Source organism: Pomacea canaliculata, linkage group LG6, assembly GCF_003073045.1.
Source record: "Pomacea canaliculata isolate SZHN2017 linkage group LG6, ASM307304v1, whole genome shotgun sequence".
NCBI classification, from domain to species: domain Eukaryota; kingdom Metazoa; phylum Mollusca; class Gastropoda; order Architaenioglossa; family Ampullariidae; genus Pomacea; species Pomacea canaliculata.
Genome location: NC_037595.1, coordinates 13659378 through 13681047, shown reverse-complemented (window position 1 = coordinate 13681047; position 21670 = coordinate 13659378). Strand labels below are relative to the sequence as shown.

Below are 21670 nucleotides of genomic sequence, written 5' to 3'. Positions count from 1 at the left end.
GACAGTCGGAGACACTGAGGGCATGGACATTCGACATCTTCCATCAATTTTAATGTTCACTAACTGTACTGACTAAAACGGCAGAAACACACAAAGCATTCTAGAGCAGTTACTCTACAAAGTCATTTAAGTTCGAATGTTAAAAAAAAAAGAAAAGAAATGGCTATCTAGCCCTGAAACAGTCACTTCATTTGGTGGACACAAGACACGGACACGAATGTGACAGCTCCATCATTGGGAACAAAAGTGATGACTTAAAAACTTCTGTTCACATGTCAGATAAATCTGCCTTTTGAGAAAAAAGTCCTCGCTTTCATTTGTTCTTCATTACAATAGTGAGTGGCCAATTTACGAAAAGAAGACCCATATAGGCCACGCCAAGAGTAAAAATAAAATAAAATACAAACTTTCTTCAAAGCTAATGCGAACTTTGAATAGGAAAGTCATTGCTTAATACGAGGGTCGCAGTGGGAGAGCCCGCCGGACATAAATCTTCCCTGTAAATAAAAGGAAATGGTCTTAAGGTTTTTCACCACAGCGGCCACGATCAATGACAACATAAACCTGGGAAAATGGAAGCTGTAAAATGAGGAGCGGGGGGAGGGAATGGCGAAACAAATCGATGACTTTGTTCAGATGCTCTCTCTGCGGTGAAAAAATATAAAGCTGGAGTGGGTTATGCCTAGCCTCTCTTGAAGATAATCAATCACATCATCTTTCCTGCATTGTGCGGCAAGGAGGAAGTCAATAGGTTTCCAACAGAGCCATTTCCCCGTTTTATCACTACCCATTGCTTTGTAAAGATAGTTTGAAATTAGTATCATTAAAACTGTGGTCATTACTTCCATGCGCAGACTTTCCAGTGTAATCTGTAAACACACATAGACTTTCCTTTCAATTCAAACGCCAGGATGAAGGATAAAGAATGTTGTGCAAATATTGATGATGATGTATTGATATGAACCGAAAAAAATCACATGAAAATGAGATATGCGGACTTCAAAAATCAGACACCAGAAGACGAAAATCAGAAACTTGCTTGAGTACAAAGAAAAATTAAAACCAATGATGAAAGAAAGGTCCCAGAAGCCTACTTGGTCTTGTAGAGGAGCATTACTCAGCTCCAAAGCGTGGCGGGAATCCATTAGGTGCTTGTTCAAATGTTAGCTTTGCCTAATGTCGATGTTAAGGACATGTCATTTGCTCCAGGTATAGCTTCTTTGATGTGATGTTTTATAATTCCGTAAAAGACAACACTAATCCAACTGTTGCAGATAGCAGTCGCAGGAAATGGCGTCATGTGCTCTCAGGTGATGAGCGCCCTGATTGGCTATGGAGGTGGATAAGCGTTTCTTCCACTGGCTTTCGGAATGGCTCCATTTGAAGATTACAATTTGCGTGCTTTGTACTTAATGATAAAAGTCTTGTACTTCGCCAAGGGCCGTCTTTCTTTTAAGTACATTGCTGTTCAATCAATGGTAGTATTTTTTTTTTCTTTTCATCTGAGATTACACTAAACTTTCGGTTAGTATGCTTTAGCAGATGACTGCGTAAACCAAAAGCAAACAGCCAGAACAACTAACAACTGCCCTTCACAAATTCATACAGTCTTTTATTTTATCTTCTGTTTTAATTCTCTCTCTCCCTCCCTCCCTCTCTTTGAATCTTTCATTTTCCATTTTCTAAAATTTTATTAAGAAAGTAAGCGTGGCTTGTAATTCTAGGACTTTTTCGACCTTCAGTATGCTTTCATAAGCTTCCAAAAGTCATTATAGTGCCCCTCAAAGTATTTTAAAAGAGCAAGAGATCTTCGCACTGAGAAGACATGTAAACAAAGTTCTATTTCCTTTAACGGAAACTGACTTGATCTACAAACATCTCACGTTTGCTTTTTCTCTTTGCGCACCTCGTGATTTCAGCGAGCACGCCCTCATGATGCTATTTGATTTTTAATGCTAATCCAAGTTTTAACTGAAGAAAATCGAAGAATGCACTGTACTGCCTTTCTTATCCCCTACCTTCTTCTTATGTAAAAGATCGGATCTACCGATTTCAGTCATTAAAAAATCTGCCTTCAAGAATATCTCTTCTAGATATTAAGAACTGATGTTGATAATTTTGAAATGGAAGTTGAGCTGGAACTTTATTTCAGAATTGTGGCTATCTTTTATCCTTCCATCCTCACTGTGCAGAGTTGAATGTCAAAATGTGACAAATGCTGGGGTTGTTGTGCTACTGAACAGACAGTCAGCCACAAAAGGAGTTAGTGATTAACCTCGTTCTCCTGACCCTTAGTCTCTTTCTCAACCTATCTCTAGTCTCCTTTCCCACTCTCATCTCCCTGTGCGTGCAAAAGCATTTAAAGAGTATTGGGTAGAAAGCCGTGTGAACAGCTGATATACACGCTACTCTGCTACTGAAGCACCTTCTTTTTTCTTTTCTTTTTTTAACATAATCTCTCTTAAATCGAAAAGTCTTTTTTTTTTAACATAATCTCTCTTAAATCGAAAAGTCTTTTTTTTTAACATAATCTCTCTTAAATCGAAAAGTCTTTCATAAATGAGAAACAGCACACACGTCACACACCAGAAGAAACTTGTTTTTGTAATATGCCATAATTAACATCATAGTTCGTGCACCCGTATTTCTTTAAGAAATTGGAAATCTTCTTCTGAACCATGCCAGCGCGTCTGATGCTGTGGCGTTTTTATGCGATCTCGTGTTTAGTGTGTGTAACTTCTGGATCAGTATTTGTCCTCTTGGCGGATTTGTTGAAAAATTTGCGCGAGGGAAAGACGAGGTGAGCAGCATTGCTGTAGATCATCTGTGTACCTTTTCACGTTTTGCAGTAAGTTTTGGAAGAACTAATTGAAAACATAATTATTGAAAACATCTAAGCTACAGTATCTCTGCAAATGATTTCAGCACACTCTTTGAGGTTTACAGTCTGAAATGTGTTGCTGCATCATTAGGACATGCTACACAAGCTATCTATTGAAAGAGAACGGATAAAACAGGACACCTTTTCCCCAAAACAAACACATCATCTGTTTAGTATTAACCAAAGCTGTTTAACGTCGATGGGCATTTTGTAAATATCAAAGTAAGTGATCAAGTTCTTAGTTGAATTTGACAGAATCCAAAGCTTAAATCAGATAATCATAGATAATGGCACCATCGGGTCGGTGGAGGGGGAGGGGGCATAATTGTAGACAAATTTTTGTTGCCCAGATATTGCATTATGGGCCAGAAAACATTTACAATTGCTTCTTTATCATATAAATGCATGCCACCTTTCTTAAAGAGACTGATCAACGCTCACACGACACCTGTTACCTCCATTCAAAGAATCAATCAATATGCGTTGCTTATATAAAGCAAACAGGAAAAAAGTCACGCAAAAATAGGCATTCAGGAAGTTGAAACTAAAGTGTCGGCTCTGAGCAGAAGCTATTTCTTACCTGAAGGTGTCTTGTGACCGTTGGTGTCTGTGATGGCCGGGTTGCGACCCTCCACGTCCGACGTGGCGTGGGCGGGAATCCGCCTCAGACGCTCAAGCTCCGACAGGTGCGCCGACGACCTGGCCTCCAACTCTGACCCGTGCGATGCCGCGCGGCGCCGCAGTCGCTCCAGCTCCGCGTAGTGAGACAGATGACGCTCCCGTAGAGGGTCTGGCAGTGGCGACGGCTCCAGAGGGATTTCGAGGGGCATGTGGCGGTGGGTGTGGCGGTGGTGATGGTGATGGATGTGGCGGTCGTCTGTCCGCAGTTCTGGAGCAAAAAGGCCGTGGCCTAAGGGTGACTTGATGGGTGAATTCTCTCAGCATGACAGAGTACTTACAACAATTCAGTGACTCTATGCTAGTCTGACTCTGACTCTAAATATTCTTAATGTACTCAAAGAAATGCATTGCAAGAACTTTTAACAATTGTGAGTAAAGAATTTATACATTCATTATCAGCTGAGACTCAAAAATGGCCCTCGATTTCTAACTGAACTGCAGTATCAGGGAAGCCATCTTTTGCTGATAGGAAAGGAAATGTTTACCCAGTGTGTTACCCACAGACATAATAAGCCTATAAATGTTGAACCCATACTTATACTCACAGTGTATTCAACCATAAACCCATGGAATATTAAGTCCCGTTTAAAGTTTATACACAAAACCAATCTACTGCTTGTGTTAACTGTGCCACGCACTTGTCCACTTTCCGCTACTAGGCCTAGGACAAAGGGAAATGGAGTGGCCATTATTTCTGCCTAGCAATGTTTTTGGCAAGATATCACATTTTAAACGAGATGAAGCCACAGATCTTCTTAATCTTGCTTTGTCTGCCGGACTCGTGACCAGCAGGTCACGAGTCCGCCGGTGTGATTAAAGGGATTCAGCGTGTCTCCTGCTCTAGAATACTGTTGGGAATTGTTACAGGCTACAATACAGCACTGTCCCCTTTCCTCCATTGAAGTCACTGGCATAGGACCATCGTCGAGAACTGTGTCAGACTTTGCCAATGTGTCTCTATGAAAACGAACTTTCCGGCAACAAAATCCTTAGTTAACGCATGGACTACAAAGATCAAGCTTTTTCCTGAAATTGTGGGTGATAAAATGATAAGAAAAAGATTATTGTGGCCTAAAAACCAATTGAACTTGCTCAGTTGTAATGGTAACTTAAAAATTGCCTTCAGTAAATACAAGATTCACAACAACAAAAAATGCTAATGCCTTGGACAATCATCTTCAAATTCTTCTCTATCACAGAGCTAAAGAACCCTCAGTTGATTTACCAATGCAGCTGCCAACACGCTCTATGAAATGAAAGGCATTCCAACTCTCAATAGAAAGTGGACAAGAAGCTTTGAAAAGATCACTTTGTGGAAACACAAAACCCGGCAACTCTCAGAGTTTGTCTTTGTCTGTGAGTCAGCATGAAATCAACAGTCGCCAGGTTTTGTTCTGTCGTCTCGCCTCGGAAGCAGAGTGAAACATCTCGTACGGAATAAAATAGGCTGCGGCAATGGAAGCCGACCCTGAATTACAGATGGGTCTCCATTCAGCAAAGAACACAAAAAGAAGCTTGGCCTGACGCTGGAGTGGCCTGAAGAACTTCCCTGAGACGACTTTTACTTACTGTCCAATGTCAAATACAAAGAAATATAGGATAGTCATAGTATTCTGTCATACACCTCATTTTTGCTTTCCAGGTTTTCAGTATTTTATAATTTAAATTTTTCCTTAGCGGGAAGCTTGCTTTTTACGTTCACAAATGGTCTCTTTTCTATAGCATTAGAAAAAAAAAACGTTTCTGAACAACAAAAGACTCCTATGGGTTTAACTGACAATATTCCCTTCATGTCATGAAACATCCAGATGGGACGGGGAAAGCCAATCTGAAAACTCGCCACCTCGGGCGTCGAGAACAGAGCCCTAGGATGATGACGGATCGCAGAATAATGATACGCCTGTCTACAGGTCACGTGACCTTTAGCAAGCCGTTTCAGCACCTGCGATTTTTTTAGTGCTGCCCGCAGCGGTGGCTTTTGAACTATGGCCCGTTAAAAAAAATCGCGGATAGTTTTACGTTCAACATGTTTCAAGGTTGTATTATACACACATAATTTAATGTGTTCATACTACACTACAGAAAAAAGTGTAAGAGTTAATGTTGATGTGGGTTTATGTTTGATGGTGGGTTTTCTTTCAATTTCTTTTTTTTTTGGCCCTTTCCACTTTCCGCCACTCCAATGTTTTTACATCACCCACTGCCGGTGGCTAGAAAAATGCACAAAACATTTTAAGTCAGCTTCTCTGAAGGGAAACGTTATGCTGAAGAGAAGTTTAGCCACGTTTCTCTTGAGTTGAAATTGTAGAAAGGAAACTGTTAACATACGTTTTATTTTCTTTGTGAGGAGTAAGGGTAATGAACTGTCGAGAGCGTCTTCAAAAGTGTTTAAAACAAAGGTCATTTTGGTGCGATGCATCTGACTTTTGCTTTCCGATTATTTTTGCAGCATTGCTAGTATTAAAGTTACACGTAAATAAGATATATAAATATTTTTCGCTAAAAGAATAAATGCGTTAATGCGTTTACAATATGGTGGAAATCGACAAGCAAGAAAAGAATACTAATTCAGATAAATAATCGTGAGTTTAAACAGCCCTGACCTTTAACGAAAAGAAAACCATCGAGAAATTTGACATGTGTTCTTATATTGTTCCTATTATAAATGGCGTTACCGGAAGCTGCCGCAAAACAAGCCGCCATAATGGACTTGTGAGTGTGCCTGTGAATGTAGCTCTGTGCAATGTGTATTCTTATGGTGGTGCTCGCAGTGTAATAGCACAAATCATAAAGTTTATCGTATTGCAGACAGCTACCGGAAGCACCAACTCTTTCCGAAACCACTAAATTAATTGTCTTCGCCGTGTCACTTAGTGCTCACGTTAGAGACCAGTTCAGGGCGACTAACTCCTTCAATCTTGATCCCTAAGTTGTTTTGGGAGAGAGTGGTCAAATTGTAGCTTCATGAAGCCGTAAAAGTAGATTGGAATAATTGACCTTAATCTCTCATACCTGACCTCAATTCTTCTGCTTATCTCCTGCCAAGGTCTAACCGCCAGGCAAAGCTCTCCATCCATTAGTTTTACAGATAAAGTAATCGTTCACAAATCGGTTAAATACTCACCAAGTTCTGGTGGCCGTTCTGAAAAAACGTCATAAACTGAATACTCGTTTCTAATTTCACGAGGATCACTGCTACATTCACAAAACCTGAATAAAAACAGACTGAACTCCAAACATAAAATACACTTGCCGTCAACAGCCTTAGCTACTCTTCTGTAGCCGCGGAACTGCTGGCACGATTACCTGCTCACAGCTTCCAGCTAAACGCTAGTGTGGCAGTTGTTTAGTTTGAATATCTCCATCTTATGACCGCGAAGCCATGTGGCACGCTGTAACAACAGCGCCGTGGTATAATGGAGACGGATTGTGTACATTTTTAGGTGTCCTTTTTAACTTTATTTTTCTTCATTCTCTTATTTTGTGTACAAGGACACCAACAACCACTGACCGCAAGTTCTAGCTAGTGTGGTAAAACTCATCACCACTACCATCATATTGATCGTCCCCACTGGTGATTATAGCGGTTGAGATTTCTTTATTTGTTTGTTGCAAGGACCGATATCTGTGGTCCACTCAGGACGCGCGGTCGTCAGCAACGGGAAGACTGTAGGCAAGGGAAGAGCAAAGAGCAAAAAGAAAGTTGCCGGTCAATAGACCCCACATTAACACAGAGCAGAGTGACTGCTGGCGCAAAAACCTGACACCGTTCAAAAACATGTTGATGCGGACATACGTCTGGTGCAGGTGAAGGCCGAAGTCGGCAGTGACACCTGACGAACGTTTGTTTACGCCTGACAAATGATTTCTTCTTTACAGAACCCACATGATCTGTCAGAGCGAATAACGAGAGAAAGACTCGAACCTTAGGTAACTTCTCTGTCACCCGCCCTGGCTGGGAAATGAACCATATACCCGAGTCGTAAAACAAACGCACACCAAAAGTCATGGACTTCTGCCACCGTAAGGATATCTCGATCTCGTAAGAATTAAAAAAGAAGTATACAAAAACCGAAATGAAAGAAGGACAAGGGAGAGTTAGTTGTTGACCTACACAGCTACACTCAGCATTTACCCAAATTAATGCAGATTAGAAACCACCTTGGCTTAAGTTTCCTTCTCATAGGTTTCCTGTTGCGAGCCCAGGGCTCTCGAATTATGGGAGACCTCAAACCTGCGCTGCTTAGAAAAACAATTAAGAGACAGAAGCTTCCCGCAGTGCAGTTATGATCGTCTTCCTCGACGAAAGGCTAGGATTACAGGAAATAATTTTATTCAAACGTTGTTCGACAATCATCAAGCAAACCAGGCCATTATGTACGCCCCTGGCGGGAATCACAGGCAAATTTGTTCACACATTTCAAAAGTAACTTCCGTCATTATACCTTATGCATAACCTTTCTTCCCAATCCCAAGCTCCTCCCCTGTGACCTATCCCTTTCCTCTTTCTCATAGCTTTGTGACTACGCATCGCGCCCTTAGTGCAAACCAACAGGTTCGACGCAGTAACAAGCGAAAAAAAAAATCTCGCATTTTAACACAATGCAATATTTCTCTCTGCTTGGTAACCATGGGAATAGAAACATTCTATAGCCAATAATCTATGGTAAAGTTTGTCCTGAGTACAACTTGATCTATTCTCACTGATGTCCCCGATAACATACTGGACTTCAGAAACCGCAGAACTCAACTGTGAGTCTTAAATCTTGGACAGTGAAACAGGCTGAAGGGGCAAGTCGATCCTTCATTCCCTTTCTCTCCACTGGTCTCAATATTTTTTTTTTTTTTTTTTTTTTTTTAGTTTCTTGTCTGCAATGTACTGTAAACTGTACATGAAATGTATGGAAATATTTCCATTTCGTTGACATGGATAGTGGGATACTGTTGTCAGCTGTTGAAGCGCTCAGGTGTCAGGCCCACTAGTCGAACACTGCAATTTAGTTTCCGTTTCACGATATCACTTTCCCATCTTTTCCTTTCCTGGCGTGTTGCCTGCTTCTCCAGTTTCTCTTTATACGCAAACAAATCTTTATGATGGAACATATCATCATTCTTTTGTTGGTAACGATGAACAAGGACTGACTGTATCATATAATAAAGAAACAAGAAAACGTCGAGTATTGTGTGTAAATTTATCTGCATTTTGCTTTTGATCTTACTACAGAAAGTTTTCTAAGAATTTCTTTCGAGGAAAAAGAAAAAAACAAGAAGTAACATTTTATTTATTGATAAATCTTCTTTCTAAAGCGAAAAACGGTGGTCATTGAGGCAACCCGTCGACAACTTAAATAGTACAGTTTATTATCTTCTCACTTGCTTGTCGGGTAAGGGGAAAATTTTGCATTCAACAGGTGCGTTAAAGAATCCGTGCTTAGCCTCCGGATACAATGGATGTTAAAATGTACTCGACTCTGGCGTCTTGGAAATAAAAATTTGCTGTTTATTTTCATTTGCGTCTTGTTACGGACACTCGGTTTGGTATATGAGCGGAGGTTTTCTAAGATGCAGCTCTCGAGGATGTATATTTCAAGACAACTAAGACATGAAAAGGCACAGATTTAATTGTCAAATTTCGCTCTTTTTCAAACCGATTAACCTTCCAGCTCACTGAAGAAGACATCATTTCCCCGGTATTTCCAGGATATTGACGCGCTGGGCAGAAAATATTGTTTCTCGAAATCGAGAAATAAAATCAAACGAATTTAGGAGACCTTTTATTTTAGCAGATAGGTAGAGGAGGAAAGAAAGAAAATGATGGGGAGGAGAGGGGCCAGGCAGGGACAGACAGTGGTTGGTTATAACGAATAAGTCCCATGTTGTATTTGCCCGTGGACTGGTAACTGTTAAGTCCTTGTGGCCAGTCTTATTGTTTCTCAACTCGCTTAATGAAGCTTATCGGAGCTGAGGACAGTGCATGCTTACTGTGAGAAGAACCCCTGTGCCGAGAGTTCCAGCTTGCGCCAACTCTAGGGCACTCTAAGATGAAACCGCCTTACAGCGGGTTTACTCTTGTCGCCAGTCAATCTGCCTGTTATACATTTCGTCCAATTAGCAAATGATTTGCAGGCAGTGATCATTGGCTACTAGCATAAATAAATGTGCATGCTATTAAAACGCGCCTTATGACACATTTGCTAGACCCCGTCTCACTTCCAGATTGGTTTAATGTCCACAGGGATTTGTGATTACTGAATCTTAATGAGAAGGTCGTAAATAACAGAAAGTCTGTGTGGTGTGTGTGTGTTTGTTCATGTTTGACTACTGATCACATTTACACCATCAAGTTGAGCAGGAACATGTTATTTTTAAGACTGTACCGCTGAATCCAGATGAAACAATGCCAAGTAGAAGAAATTGCACCCAACATGGTGCACGCACAACGAATGGGGACAGCATCGTAATTTGAGAGAGTTCGCTATGAAAACAGCAGCACACATTCAGCGAGGCAGCATCGTGATGGTGGGGGAAGGAGCGAAAACAAGCGACAAAGTTGCACAGAGAGAGAGGGGAAGAGCAATCAGAGAGCGAGAGAATCCCTGGCAACACAATTTTTATCTCCTTAACTTGACACTTTGTGCCGCACATGAGCTATCAGTCTGTCACATTATGGGGTAGGAGAGGGTGATAACAATACAAGTGTTGTACTAGTTTACCACACTAACGCCTCGCAAGAATACGCTTGACCAAAGACCTACATGATTCAAATAGTGCGTATTTTCTCAACTATTACCTTTTATGTTCTTTTGTTTGTTTCTTTTTATGATTGTCTGGCCCCTAAATATTTATTTTCCTGAAAATATAACTTGCGATCATTTGGAACCTTGCAATCTTCCTAGACATCTGCGTTTTCTCTCACTCTCTCTCTCGCTCTTTTAAATCAAAGTTCCTTTCGAGCATTTTCTTTAGCAAGCAATAATTGCATTATGCAGCAAATTCATCCGAAGAACAGGCTGCATAAAGGGCTCGTTGATTCTTATATCGTTTCGTGAGAAATCGGGGGATCTCAAAACGCCACATGAAGAGGAAAAAATGCAGCAGTAATATGAAAAGAAATTCAAACTTTGGTAACAGAAGAAAGCCACACATCGCGTCTTTCTGCCTCGCGTACTTTTCCCCCCTTCATAGCTTTTTCCACGCGGAAACCGTTTCAATTAGGAAACCTCAACAGCTAAAGAATTTTTCAAGATTGTGCGTCTATATATCGATCCCAGGAGAAGGCTCTTTGTGCTATACAGAAACAAAGAAGCAGTGGGCGTTCTGGGCTTAGCAGGCTGCTAAATTTAGACCTGAGAGGGTCAGAAGTCAAGGTTTGTGCCTTACTGGTCTTGCTCCTGGGCTCTCTTGGTCCATCCACTGTCACCTTGATGGCCTTCTGGTACAGCGCCATCTGAGGGGGGTTTGTGTACACAGCGATGGACAAAGTGAAGCTCTTTCCTGCAGAAACATCAGTTGGAAAAACAAATAAATCTTTCATAGGTTGATATTTTTCTATCACGAAATTATATTTCAGTTATTCTTCCCACTTCTTAAAAGGGGGGGGGGGAGGGGTATTTAATAGTGAACATAATAAAAATTTGACACATAGGTTAAAAAAATGAAGGTGACAATTTTAAATAAAGATAATAATGGGAAAATAAGTGTAAAAAACATTGATGAGAGGTAAGCTTTCTGTTAACAACGAATGCCCTACAAACATTAACAAAATATGCATCAAACATGAAAATTACTGTACACATCCACAAATGTGTTATCGCTTAAAAAAAAAAAAAAAAGAAGTCAGATCGTTTCTAGCTTATTCACTTAACACGACGGGCATATTAGCAGCAGTCTCTCGACATTTTAACCTCGCAAAAGTGACACTTCAAGAGATGTCACGAGTCAAGAAATATCAGGATCAGGGTCAACGACTATGACCAGAGGCAGCAAGGGCTTGCATTCTATTATAAACTGATCATCGGCCGCGCAACCCCACAGAAACTACTCCCATCAAATTAACGCGCCTGATAAACCCCAAGGTTGAGGTCGCCCTAAATGACAGTCGGTTCAGCCACTTCAAAACCACGTTCGCCAACGGGACTGTGTGAGCGCTGAAAAGGACGTCCGGATGAGAACAGACCCGATGATCTATAGGGGAAGGAGCAGAAGAGAGACCGACGCTTTTGTCCTCCAGTGTTTCCACCAACAAAGACACGACGGACTCTCCGACATGTGTTGTATCGAGGGAGATCATCGTACACAAAAGACGGAAAACTGACCCTCCAACAGGATTAAAAGCACTGCAACGAAAGCTGACAGTGACTGACCAGAGCTGTTGAACGGCAGTCCAATTCAATAAATAACTCTCTCTCTTCTCCCCCATCCTCCTTCTCTCCCCCCACCCAGTCCCACTGCCATTATAGTCCTAAGAAGGGACGACTGCAGGCACAGAAACAAGGGCAGACTTCTAAGGGCGACCACGAAATTGCCAGAACCTTTAAAGATGTGGCACATCGGGGATACAAAATCCCATCAAGCATGGTTTGATATGATGTCAAACTGAGCCTACTAGATATGACAGTATCCACTTTAAACCACCAGATACCCGCGCTTACTAGGCTACGTGCATTCAGATACCAGCAACCGTTACAGGTCTACATTAAAATCACGGTTCAGCGCTTCGCTGTACCGGTTGTCGGGAACTGATCACTACTTTACCTCGCTACCACGAAAGACCAATCTGTTTGATGAAACTCTTTTGCAGTGACCTCCAAATTAATTCGCTACGGCAGCCCGCCCGTTAACAAAGACGACCGCGAGCTCTCCAGTCTCGCACCAGTGGCCGAGCGAAAGGCGATTACTGCGGCGTATTGTTTGCTCAATCATCATCAATAATGTAATGCTTCAGCTCGCTCCGCTGGCTCACATTTCCTGACTCTTCACCCAAAACAAATGCGGAGTTCCGGAGGAATCAACAGACGGTGGACCACGGCTATAACGAATCAAAACATGAGCTGGAGTAACTAGAGATGTTACGAGTCATCCTGCGTGTCACGTGTCAAGTCCTCCAGTGGGGTGGGAGTGAGGGTGGGAACACGACTCGTAACTTCATCATCGTCAATCTCAGACCTGGCCCGCGTCATAGCTAATTGTTTCAAGTGCTCTGCGGGGTTCGACACAAGTACCCAACAAGAGGCAATGCCTGTTCCAGGCGAGATGTTCCCATGGACAAACACAGCCTCGTGTGCCAGTTGACAGAGGACATCGAGATGAAATCACCTGTTAAAACCGTCTGCTGATCATAGACAGGAAGGGTGAACCTATTTTCTGTCTCGGCCGTTGTCACTTTGCGGTTCTGGCCATTCTTCGATATCACTGCTGAACACTGCTTACATTATGAAACGAAAATTGTTAAAGTTATAATTTTATCAATTTCTCTTGTTGCCACAAAACTGCACTGTCTGTTTTTGTTCCCAAGAATGCACTCGGATTTGTTTAATGTCTGTCGTTTTGTTCTGCAGAAAAGAGTTGCTAACGATCTTATTCGAACTCCCGTACTTTTTAAACAGCGGCAGCACATTATTAGTGGGCAAAAAACTGCGCGTGTTGCTAAATAAACACCATATGAAAGCTACCATAGCTAGCAACTAGGCTAACTGATCTTATCGCTGTCTCGCATGGAATGAATGTGTTATGACTCATCCGGCAGAAAAGTGGCGCTAGGGGGCAAATAAAGATGCCAGCGAAGTATCTCGAAAGATCCAAGCCAGTCAACACGAAGAGGATCGGCCTTGTTCGGAAGCGTTTATGACAAAAAAGCAAAGACGGGTATTCGGCTTCATTTCCCTCCTTTTCCCCAACATCGGCTGTCGTGGTAACAAGGGCATCAATTACCATGTCCTAGCGCGAGCTGTCACGCGGGGCGCTACGGGGGTGACATGCACAACAGCACGGGAAACCCACGTAGTATCGGGCAAGAAGCCGTAACGGCGATTAAAGCTCAAGGAAAAGGCCGATGAACCCCAAGAGTGAAGAGCAGGAAGGAAGAAAGGGCAAGAGACATGTAGAAAAACACACCCCAATCGATCCGCCTCGTTGCCATGTGATCGCCTCCGAAGCGCCCCCTTGCCGCGTAAAACAAGAGAGGCGGCAAAAACCGTTGTCATGCGTAATTCGCAGAGCACGACTCCAGCTGACAAAGTCATCAAAGAAAACATACAATGTGACTTCTCTTGGCACGGTTCTTCGGAGTTTTCATGCGCCAGACGCAAATACCTCACGCACGTTCCTTCACTGTGATCCCCTCCAGATCAGACAAAATAGTTCGCCTGGGAGATGAACTGGTCGCAGTCGCCAGACGACAAACATCACAACGGTGCAGAAAAAAAGAATATATTATTTGTACAGCGACGTCTTCCTAGGAGATAGTTTACATAGATTTCTCGCTTTTCCCGGTAACACGTATCTGTAGGGAAATGCATTTCATTTTTATTCGACCCACGCGTAGTTTGGGATCCTGGCGGATCTATGGTCTGTTTAGTCGCCTACTTTCTGCTCTAGCCTGCAAACCAATTAATTCCAGCAAATCCATACCAGACAGTCTGTTTTTATATATATATAAAAAAGAGCACAACAAAAAAAGTGTTACGTTTCTACTGCTACTATTGTTGTTGTTATTATTGGGGAAATCGGAGTAAGTTTATTTATGACGTAAAGGAACAGTCACTGAAACTTTGAAACCCACAAAACGCATTTAGCAAACTTCGAACTGTCCCGTAGCTTGATTGCAAAACAAGAGTCAAAACAATATATAAACATGCGCTCAGTCAACAATTTAAAGCAAAGACAAAGACAGCAGGGAGCATGCGGGTTGTTTTTGGATGACTGACCCTGTAAAACAGTGGCGATGTGATTATATGGACGACAGAGCGGCTAAATGAATGTGCTGGGGAGAATGGGTGAATGGCCTTTGGCTAGTCGTTTGTCATCACTGTCTACGCTCTGCTTACGAATGCTGGCTAAAGTCAGCAGCAAGCTCTTTGCTTTTGCGGCTACTGCATCGTGTTTTCTGACCGTGACCAGCGCAGCCGACTGATGCCCACCCAGTCGCCGAAAGACAGCAGCTTTGTTAGGGTCAGATCGGGTCAAAGGGCAGGCGGCTAAGGTCACGACCCCAAGCAAGGGTCAGTGTGATGGGGCAGAAAAGCGTGTAGACGTCCCTACCCGATGCTGTTATTAGCTTTAGTACAGCCGCGCTAATTCACTCCCTCTATTGAACTGGCAAGACCTTTGCCACTTCCTTCTACCCCGAACCCAGCCGGCTAATGAGGCATTATGCTGCCGCTTGTTGTACAGTGCGGAGAGGGGAAATCCTCTCAGACATGCTTTTTTCCTAAAAGACTGCTTAGAAACTTGAAAATTACTTCAACTCTACAAGGAAAAAAACTTGTTTAATCGACAGACGCGTTTGTTTCAGAAATAAATGTTAAAACTGATCACTCTTGTTAACGAGCAAGAATACATTTGGGAAGGGGGTAGGTACTGAGTTCAAGGACTGGCTGTATTGAAAATCTTTGATAATTTCGCTTTTGGGGAAAACAGATGATCAACTGTTCAAAGTGGGATCCCGCGTTGCTAATTACACTGGTAGTGCAGAGGCTCCCGATAAGAGTTTGATTATCTATTTCTCTGGCGATCAAAGCTTTACTTTATGAAACAGCATAATTCTGTACACAACTGACACATTTGTATTACTACAACCTTCTTTATCAATATCAATTGATTAGTTGATTAGATTGAGCGTGAATTGTGAGTTAGAGGCCACTGACTTAAATGAATGCGTGCATCTTGGTAGCTGGCAAATGGCAAGACATTTTAGCGGATAGTACTGAAGAAAGACAAACGAAAAGCCTGAATTTAACGATGGATATTTTTGCCTCGACGCGATAATAAAGTACGTCTTAACACGATGTGATCGATGTACTTTCACAGAACACAACAGTGGTGCATAACGGTTTCTATTGTTGGCCCAGTCATGCGGTTACCGGAAATGACTGCTTCCTGGTTCATCTTCGTGTTTTGGGGACAGACTACATATGTGCATCGTTGCACTTACCCGCCCGGAAAGCACTCCTCTATTTTTAGGCGACTGTTCGGACAGCATGACGCAGAGCAACATTGTGCACCTACAGTTTTTTTTCTGTTGTTATTGCTAACCGCAATCACCACGTGCAGGGCTTGACGGCCGCGTCTGCCACAAGTGAATTATTGACGATGAGCACATAAACACTTCCTTCCGAGTCCACCACGGCATTGTCCGACATCGCTTTGGAGACCTATTTCCTCGGCAAATGTCAGGCCTGTGGACACATTTCCTTGTCCTAAGTGGGTTATTTGGGCATTTTTAAAAAGAGGAAATAATTGCTGTAGCTCAACTGCGTGCATGCCGTTTAGTCGGAGGAAGAGAAATGTAGTGTCGCAGTTAAGATAATCGAAACATGTTGATGGTCACTTTCATGCATCGTCCTGTCTGTCCTGGTGCACAGAAGAGTGAAGAATTGTCAGGCTACCACGGAAATCACAACGAGGTTATAAAAAAGAGAAATACACCTTGACCAGCAGAACCAGTAGAGCAGAAAAGAGCGTGGTTGGTTGTTGGTGCTTAACTCCATGCCAAAAACATGGACTACACCACGGCAAGAGATAGGGGGTGGGGGAGAGTGGAAGGCTGGATACACAGATAGAAAATTTAAGTTTTTTGTTTCCTTTTTGTAAATTTCATAAACTAGTTTCAATTAAAAAGTTTCTTTTGGATAATAGACATAAGCTCCATAACTTTGACATCACATGTATACCAGCAGGCAACTACAATGGGCAATCCTTTAAGTCGGTTGAGGGTTAAAGGGGGAGTGGTCGCTGCTAATCAGCCGTGCCTTCTCTAATTCCCCTGGCTGTCGAGCCCCGACCTTTCCATTCATGCTGGTTTGTTTTGTGGATTGACTGACCAGCTCAAGCCGTCTTGACTCTCCTTGTGTCCAAAAACAGCTTGGAGACACCAGATGTCCCTGTATACTAAATCCAAAATAAATCAAACAATCCCACAAGGCCAGTCTCTGAGACGAAGGGCAACTTTTCCCCCTGGAGTTTAGTGCCAGAGGTCTGTTGTAATGCTAGTTGTCTGATAGCCTGTCAAAAGCCGCTGCTGTTTTTTCATTCGACGCCTTCCTTGACCAGTATAGAAGGCAAGGGGAGTGTGAGAAGTAAGACATTTGCGGTCCATTCATCCACCCGCACGACTCCCTTGGCCCCTTTTCACGCCTTAATCGAACGCTCCAAGTCATTGTATTTATTTTAATCAAACGGGCTATTTGTTCAAAACGTCGCCTGGGCTGTTGTGTTTATCGTTTTCTCTTTCTTGAGTCCTTTCTCGTGTCCTTCTTCGCCTTTCTTTTCCGGGGAAAAAAAACGAAGCGCTAACGGACAATAATACCGCGGGTTGTTTTGGTAGCCGTTGTCTCACCAAGCAACCATTGCAGCACTGTGGTTTAGCTGCGCGCGTGCGTTGGGAGGGTGGTAGTGAGATCTGGTGTGAGGCTGGGGGTGTCTAGACTAGACACCAGTGTCTAGATGAGCTGGCGAGCACATCTGCCACAGTTAAGAAAAAGGCATTGTCGCTGTAGGACCAACGACTCGCTGATTTCTTCTCTCCACCCTTTCCTCGTCTGTGGGGATGGGGGTGATCGGGTGAAGGGATAGAAGCTACTGCTCGTGCCTCCGAGATGCTTTTGTTATGCAAGGGAGGGCAATCATCTTCGGGCACTTTTAACACATTGGTTTTCTTGCAGGGGCGATACTTTGTGAAAGAAAAGAAGGGAGGAAAATGGCACAAGAAAAGATGAGAATGAAAACTAAAATGAACACTGCTGAAAGAAAGCCAGACCTCTTGGTGGTTCTTCACCCTTAATCAATCATGGACCATAAAAAATTAGTTTGGGGTGGAGCGGGGTTGGAGGGATTAATAAAGGAACATGGGGGCAGGCGGAAAGTAGGAGGGAGGCACCGTCTGATGACGAGTTGTGGGAGGGGTGTCGCCAGAGATGGGTGACGGTGGTGAAAGAGATGTGACGGTGAGGAGGAAGTGCGGGGGGAGACGGGAGAGGCACGAGGGGTGTGTGTGCTCTCGCCTCCAAAGACTTGCGAACATAATTCGGGATAGTGTTGGTTATGGTCGGGGTGGAGGAGGATGGGGGCGGGTAAGGATGAGTGGCGTGGGGGATGGGAATGGAGCAATGGAGGGCTGGATTGGGATTTTTTTTCTTTTCATTTTTTTTTTTTTTTTTTTGCCCCCACTGAAAAAGTGAAGTGCCTTTGTGCCTGATTTCGCACGCGCTGTGTCAGGTCCTTGACTGGGGCAGGAAATGCGGACCCCTTAGTCCCTCGAGCTGCGGTTCGACTCCTGTTCAACTCGCCTCACATGGCAGCACAGTGGAAACCTGCTTTAAGAGTTCTCATTAGACGAATCTCAATCTCTCTCTCGTTCACACACACACAGATGTTTGCTTGAAGAAACAATTATTCAACTCAATATAATTGTGAAAGTGAACATGACCAGCTGACAAGGTGAGCTTTAGAAAAATGCACTTTTAGTTAACCATTCGCCTTCCCCAGCTATATTGTCCTGTCGAATGTAGCGCAGCCTTGCTGTCGACATCAGTCGACAACCAATAATTCATAAAAATAATTTTCAAAACATCTTGTGCTTATCCATTAGGTATAAGCAAGTAAGTATTGCGAGCTATGAGCTATTTTACAGATAACCCAAGATTTCTTTAGATCTACCAGTTCAAGTTTTGGATTTCAAACTTTGGTTAATTTTTTTTTTTAATTTGGTAGTTGTCTAACATAGATAGAAATAAAGAAACTGACATGGGTAGCATAATTGTAGAACACAATGCAATAATAAAATAGTTGCTCCAATAATAGGATTTGTGATTACGTACTGCTCTCTCTCTTTGTCGACGCCCATTGCATATGTACTATTGACCGAATAATCTATAAATTATCAGATACCATTTACACATAGGCACCCACAATTAGAGAACTACAGACAGTGAGAGTATCACCTCTCTCTCACACACACACACAAACGCTAAAACGTTCTGAGCCTGTAAAGTCATTCCACCCTTCTCTCTCTCTAATAGGGTACCATACCAAAATTTTCTCTGCGATGTTGTAGTACTATTAGATTTTTACAAGTAGCATCTTATAATGGGTAAAATAGACATTAACAAAGATGAAAGAGTAGCAGCACTGCAACAAACAGAGAGGACAAGTATGCGAATGGCGCAAGTCGGGAGTGTCAGCAACAGAAGAAAGAGACAGACGAGATGGCGACCCCGCAGTCCCATTTGGCAGTCTGCTCAGCCACTGTGTCAAATTTCCTTCATCCCTGACCCGAGGACAAATTGATAGTTCCCCAAGAGACGTGGATCCACTCACCCTCTTTTTAAAGGTCGACCTTAAATTAGTGGGGCCAATTTTCAGGTTAACAGTTCTCAGTTTAATACTTGGTCCACGGTCATGTTGTGTCATCACTAATTATCTCGTGATCTTTTGCCTTCTATTTCACACATTGCTTCTGATGTTGCTATTTTTTTTTTTTTTGGACCAAAGGTCTCTCTTTCTTTCTCTCTTGCCAGACCGCTAGCTCGTGTGTACATGCTCCAACGCACACGCATGCAGGTGAATCTTGAGAGTAACTTTAAATAGTTTTAACATTTGTTTTTATGCTTTCAGTTTCGTGCTTTCAGAAACAGGTTTTTGTTGCCCTTCTATTTTCTACTTTTTTCTACAGCACTTTTTTACACGACACATTGCTAGCCTTTTCATCTTGCTTCGCGTTAAGAACTTTCAGACCAAAGAAATGAAATGTATCCAAATATCGAGATGTGTTTAAAAAAGGGTGGGTAAGTGAATCACTTTGTTAAAACTTTGGCAGTTTCCAGACGAATTTATCTTGCTCTAGGTACTGGTCGTATCAAATGTTGGCAATGAAGATGCTTCCAAGCCCAGTCAATCTGCTTTGCACTCACCTATGTCTTCGAGAAAGCATAACGAGACAAAAGGATCCATACGAATTTGTGTGTCGAAACACAAAGCATGTAATCTCGAAAGACCGAGATCTTTAAGTCAAGTCGCTGAGCCTGGGCACGACGCCGATCCACAACGATTAGGTGTGTGAGGTTTGCAGATGGGGATGAGTCAGACGCTCACGACTGAAGGGTTTTTCAAAAAGCGACAGACATTATCTACCCTTTGATACAGTATCAGTGACCGTGATCAGGAAAGTTTATACCAGGAAACAAGTGTCGGCCAGTTCCCTTGCACGTGACACAAGGATGATAGAAAAAAAATTAAATAAAAATTGAGAGATCGCTGTGTCCCTGATATTATTGTTCAAGTGAAGATGGCATGATTGTACAAGTGTAGATCAAAGGATTTATTACTGACTAGTCGCAGAAGCTTCTTGACTGTGAAAGTCGTTATAAATTAAGTTAGATGGCTTGCTTCAACAGACAACACGTCCCTCTTTCTCTTACATATCAGAACCGGCCATTAACCCTGTTCCCCGAAACACACTGTTATTAACCGACATCACGTACCGCAAAGTTTGTGCTAAACAAACGACCTTCTGCACCTGCTTTGTCAACTTTTTTCTTTAAATTCTGTTTTGGCCATTGGCCTGCGCCGAAATGGCGCAACGTTGCATGTTGCACGTGCAGCAGTGCGCGGTTGACCACAAAGGCCGCAGAACAGCGCAGGAAGCCCGGCTGTGGGAGAAAGAGAACTAATGCTGTGGTCATTTGCCCCGATTACGCACAGAACCCCTGCGGGGCGCACGGACCAATGATCGAAGGACGAGAGAAAGCGAGCAGAGGGCGGAAGGCGAGAGAGAGAGAGCGGCGAAGGAAAAAAAGGGGGAAGGGAGTAAAGTGAGGGCAAGGATGTGTGTTTAGCACACGCCTGTCCAATGGTTCCAGTCTTTCATAGCTTACACCTGCGCGCCTTACATCGCGAGATGCTGGTCGTAGCATGATGCTGGAGGGGGCTGGGGACTGTGGTGTAGCGGTGGGGAGTGGGGAAAGGGGAGGGGTAAATTACCGTGTCACTCGATAGGATAATAGCATGTTTGATGCGTCACATTTTCTTTTGTCCTAGCGGGCATCCTGGGGTGTGTGTGTGCTAGGCCTGTAGACTGGTGAGACTTTGCAAGAGACTCTGATGAAGAACAGAGGATTAGGGAAAGCGTGCCTCGAACAGCGGTGCCAGCTCTCAAGACCCATCTGGTGTCGTGATACGAGTTGTATGCCTTGTAATGTTAGAGAGGGCAAAAGAGACAAGGAGAAGAAATATTTTTTTAAGTCACAAGGTACTGGGCAGCTGGCTTACAGTTATGGTTCACAACGTATCACAGTTCATAACATTTGTATAAATATGTTAATGAACTCCAGAGCGTATATTTATAATTATAGATCAGAGCACGAGAGAGAATTTGAAGCCTTTATTCCTTAAAAGTTAAGCTTGGCTTTAGTGAGTCTGCTCATGGGTTTTTCTTTTCTTTTTATCAAGTCTTTGCCCCCGCCCTTACACACAAAACTTAAAAGTTTATTAAAGGAAAATGAACACAAAGACTGACAACAAGACCAGGTAACAGAGGAAGAATTAAACGGCGAGAGAGCAGAATAGTTTCAGAAGCTAAACAGAGAATGGCTAAATCTATTCACTTATTATCCCAGTTACACTATTTTTTTCTTTTTTTACGGCATTTATTTTACAGCTTACTCCACAAGGATCAGGAAATCGAAAATTAAAGACGTGGGGCCTAGACGACAGGTAGCGCAGTAAGTCCTCAGCCTACACGCAATAATACGCGACAAGCGTTAGCGAAGAGAGGCAGAAGACGGCGGAGGACGATGGGAGGGGCACAAGTTCTCTTTGTCTGCTACCCAGCCTGAAGACGTTTTTCTCTGCTACTCTTTCATGCAGTCACGGCCTAGCCGCGCTTTTTTCTTC

The 21670-nt window shown here is 42.9% G+C and overlaps 1 protein-coding gene across 3 annotated transcripts in view; it reads right to left on the bottom strand.

Moving 5' to 3' along the window:
- The window catches only part of LOC112567303 (flocculation protein FLO11-like), a 38735-nt gene that overhangs the window by 3859 nt on the left and 13206 nt on the right, over positions 1-21670 (bottom strand). For 2 of the 3 annotated variants that reach the window (XM_025243945.1, XM_025243946.1), the window contains 2 exons: positions 10943-11056; positions 3462-3791 (listed from right to left, as the gene is read on the bottom strand). In XM_025243945.1, coding sequence (XP_025099730.1) covers positions 3462-3791; positions 10943-11056 — 444 coding nt within the window. The remainder of the gene's footprint in view (positions 1-3461; positions 3792-10942; positions 11057-21670) is intronic. The other variant, XM_025243947.1, reaches the window with a different exon arrangement.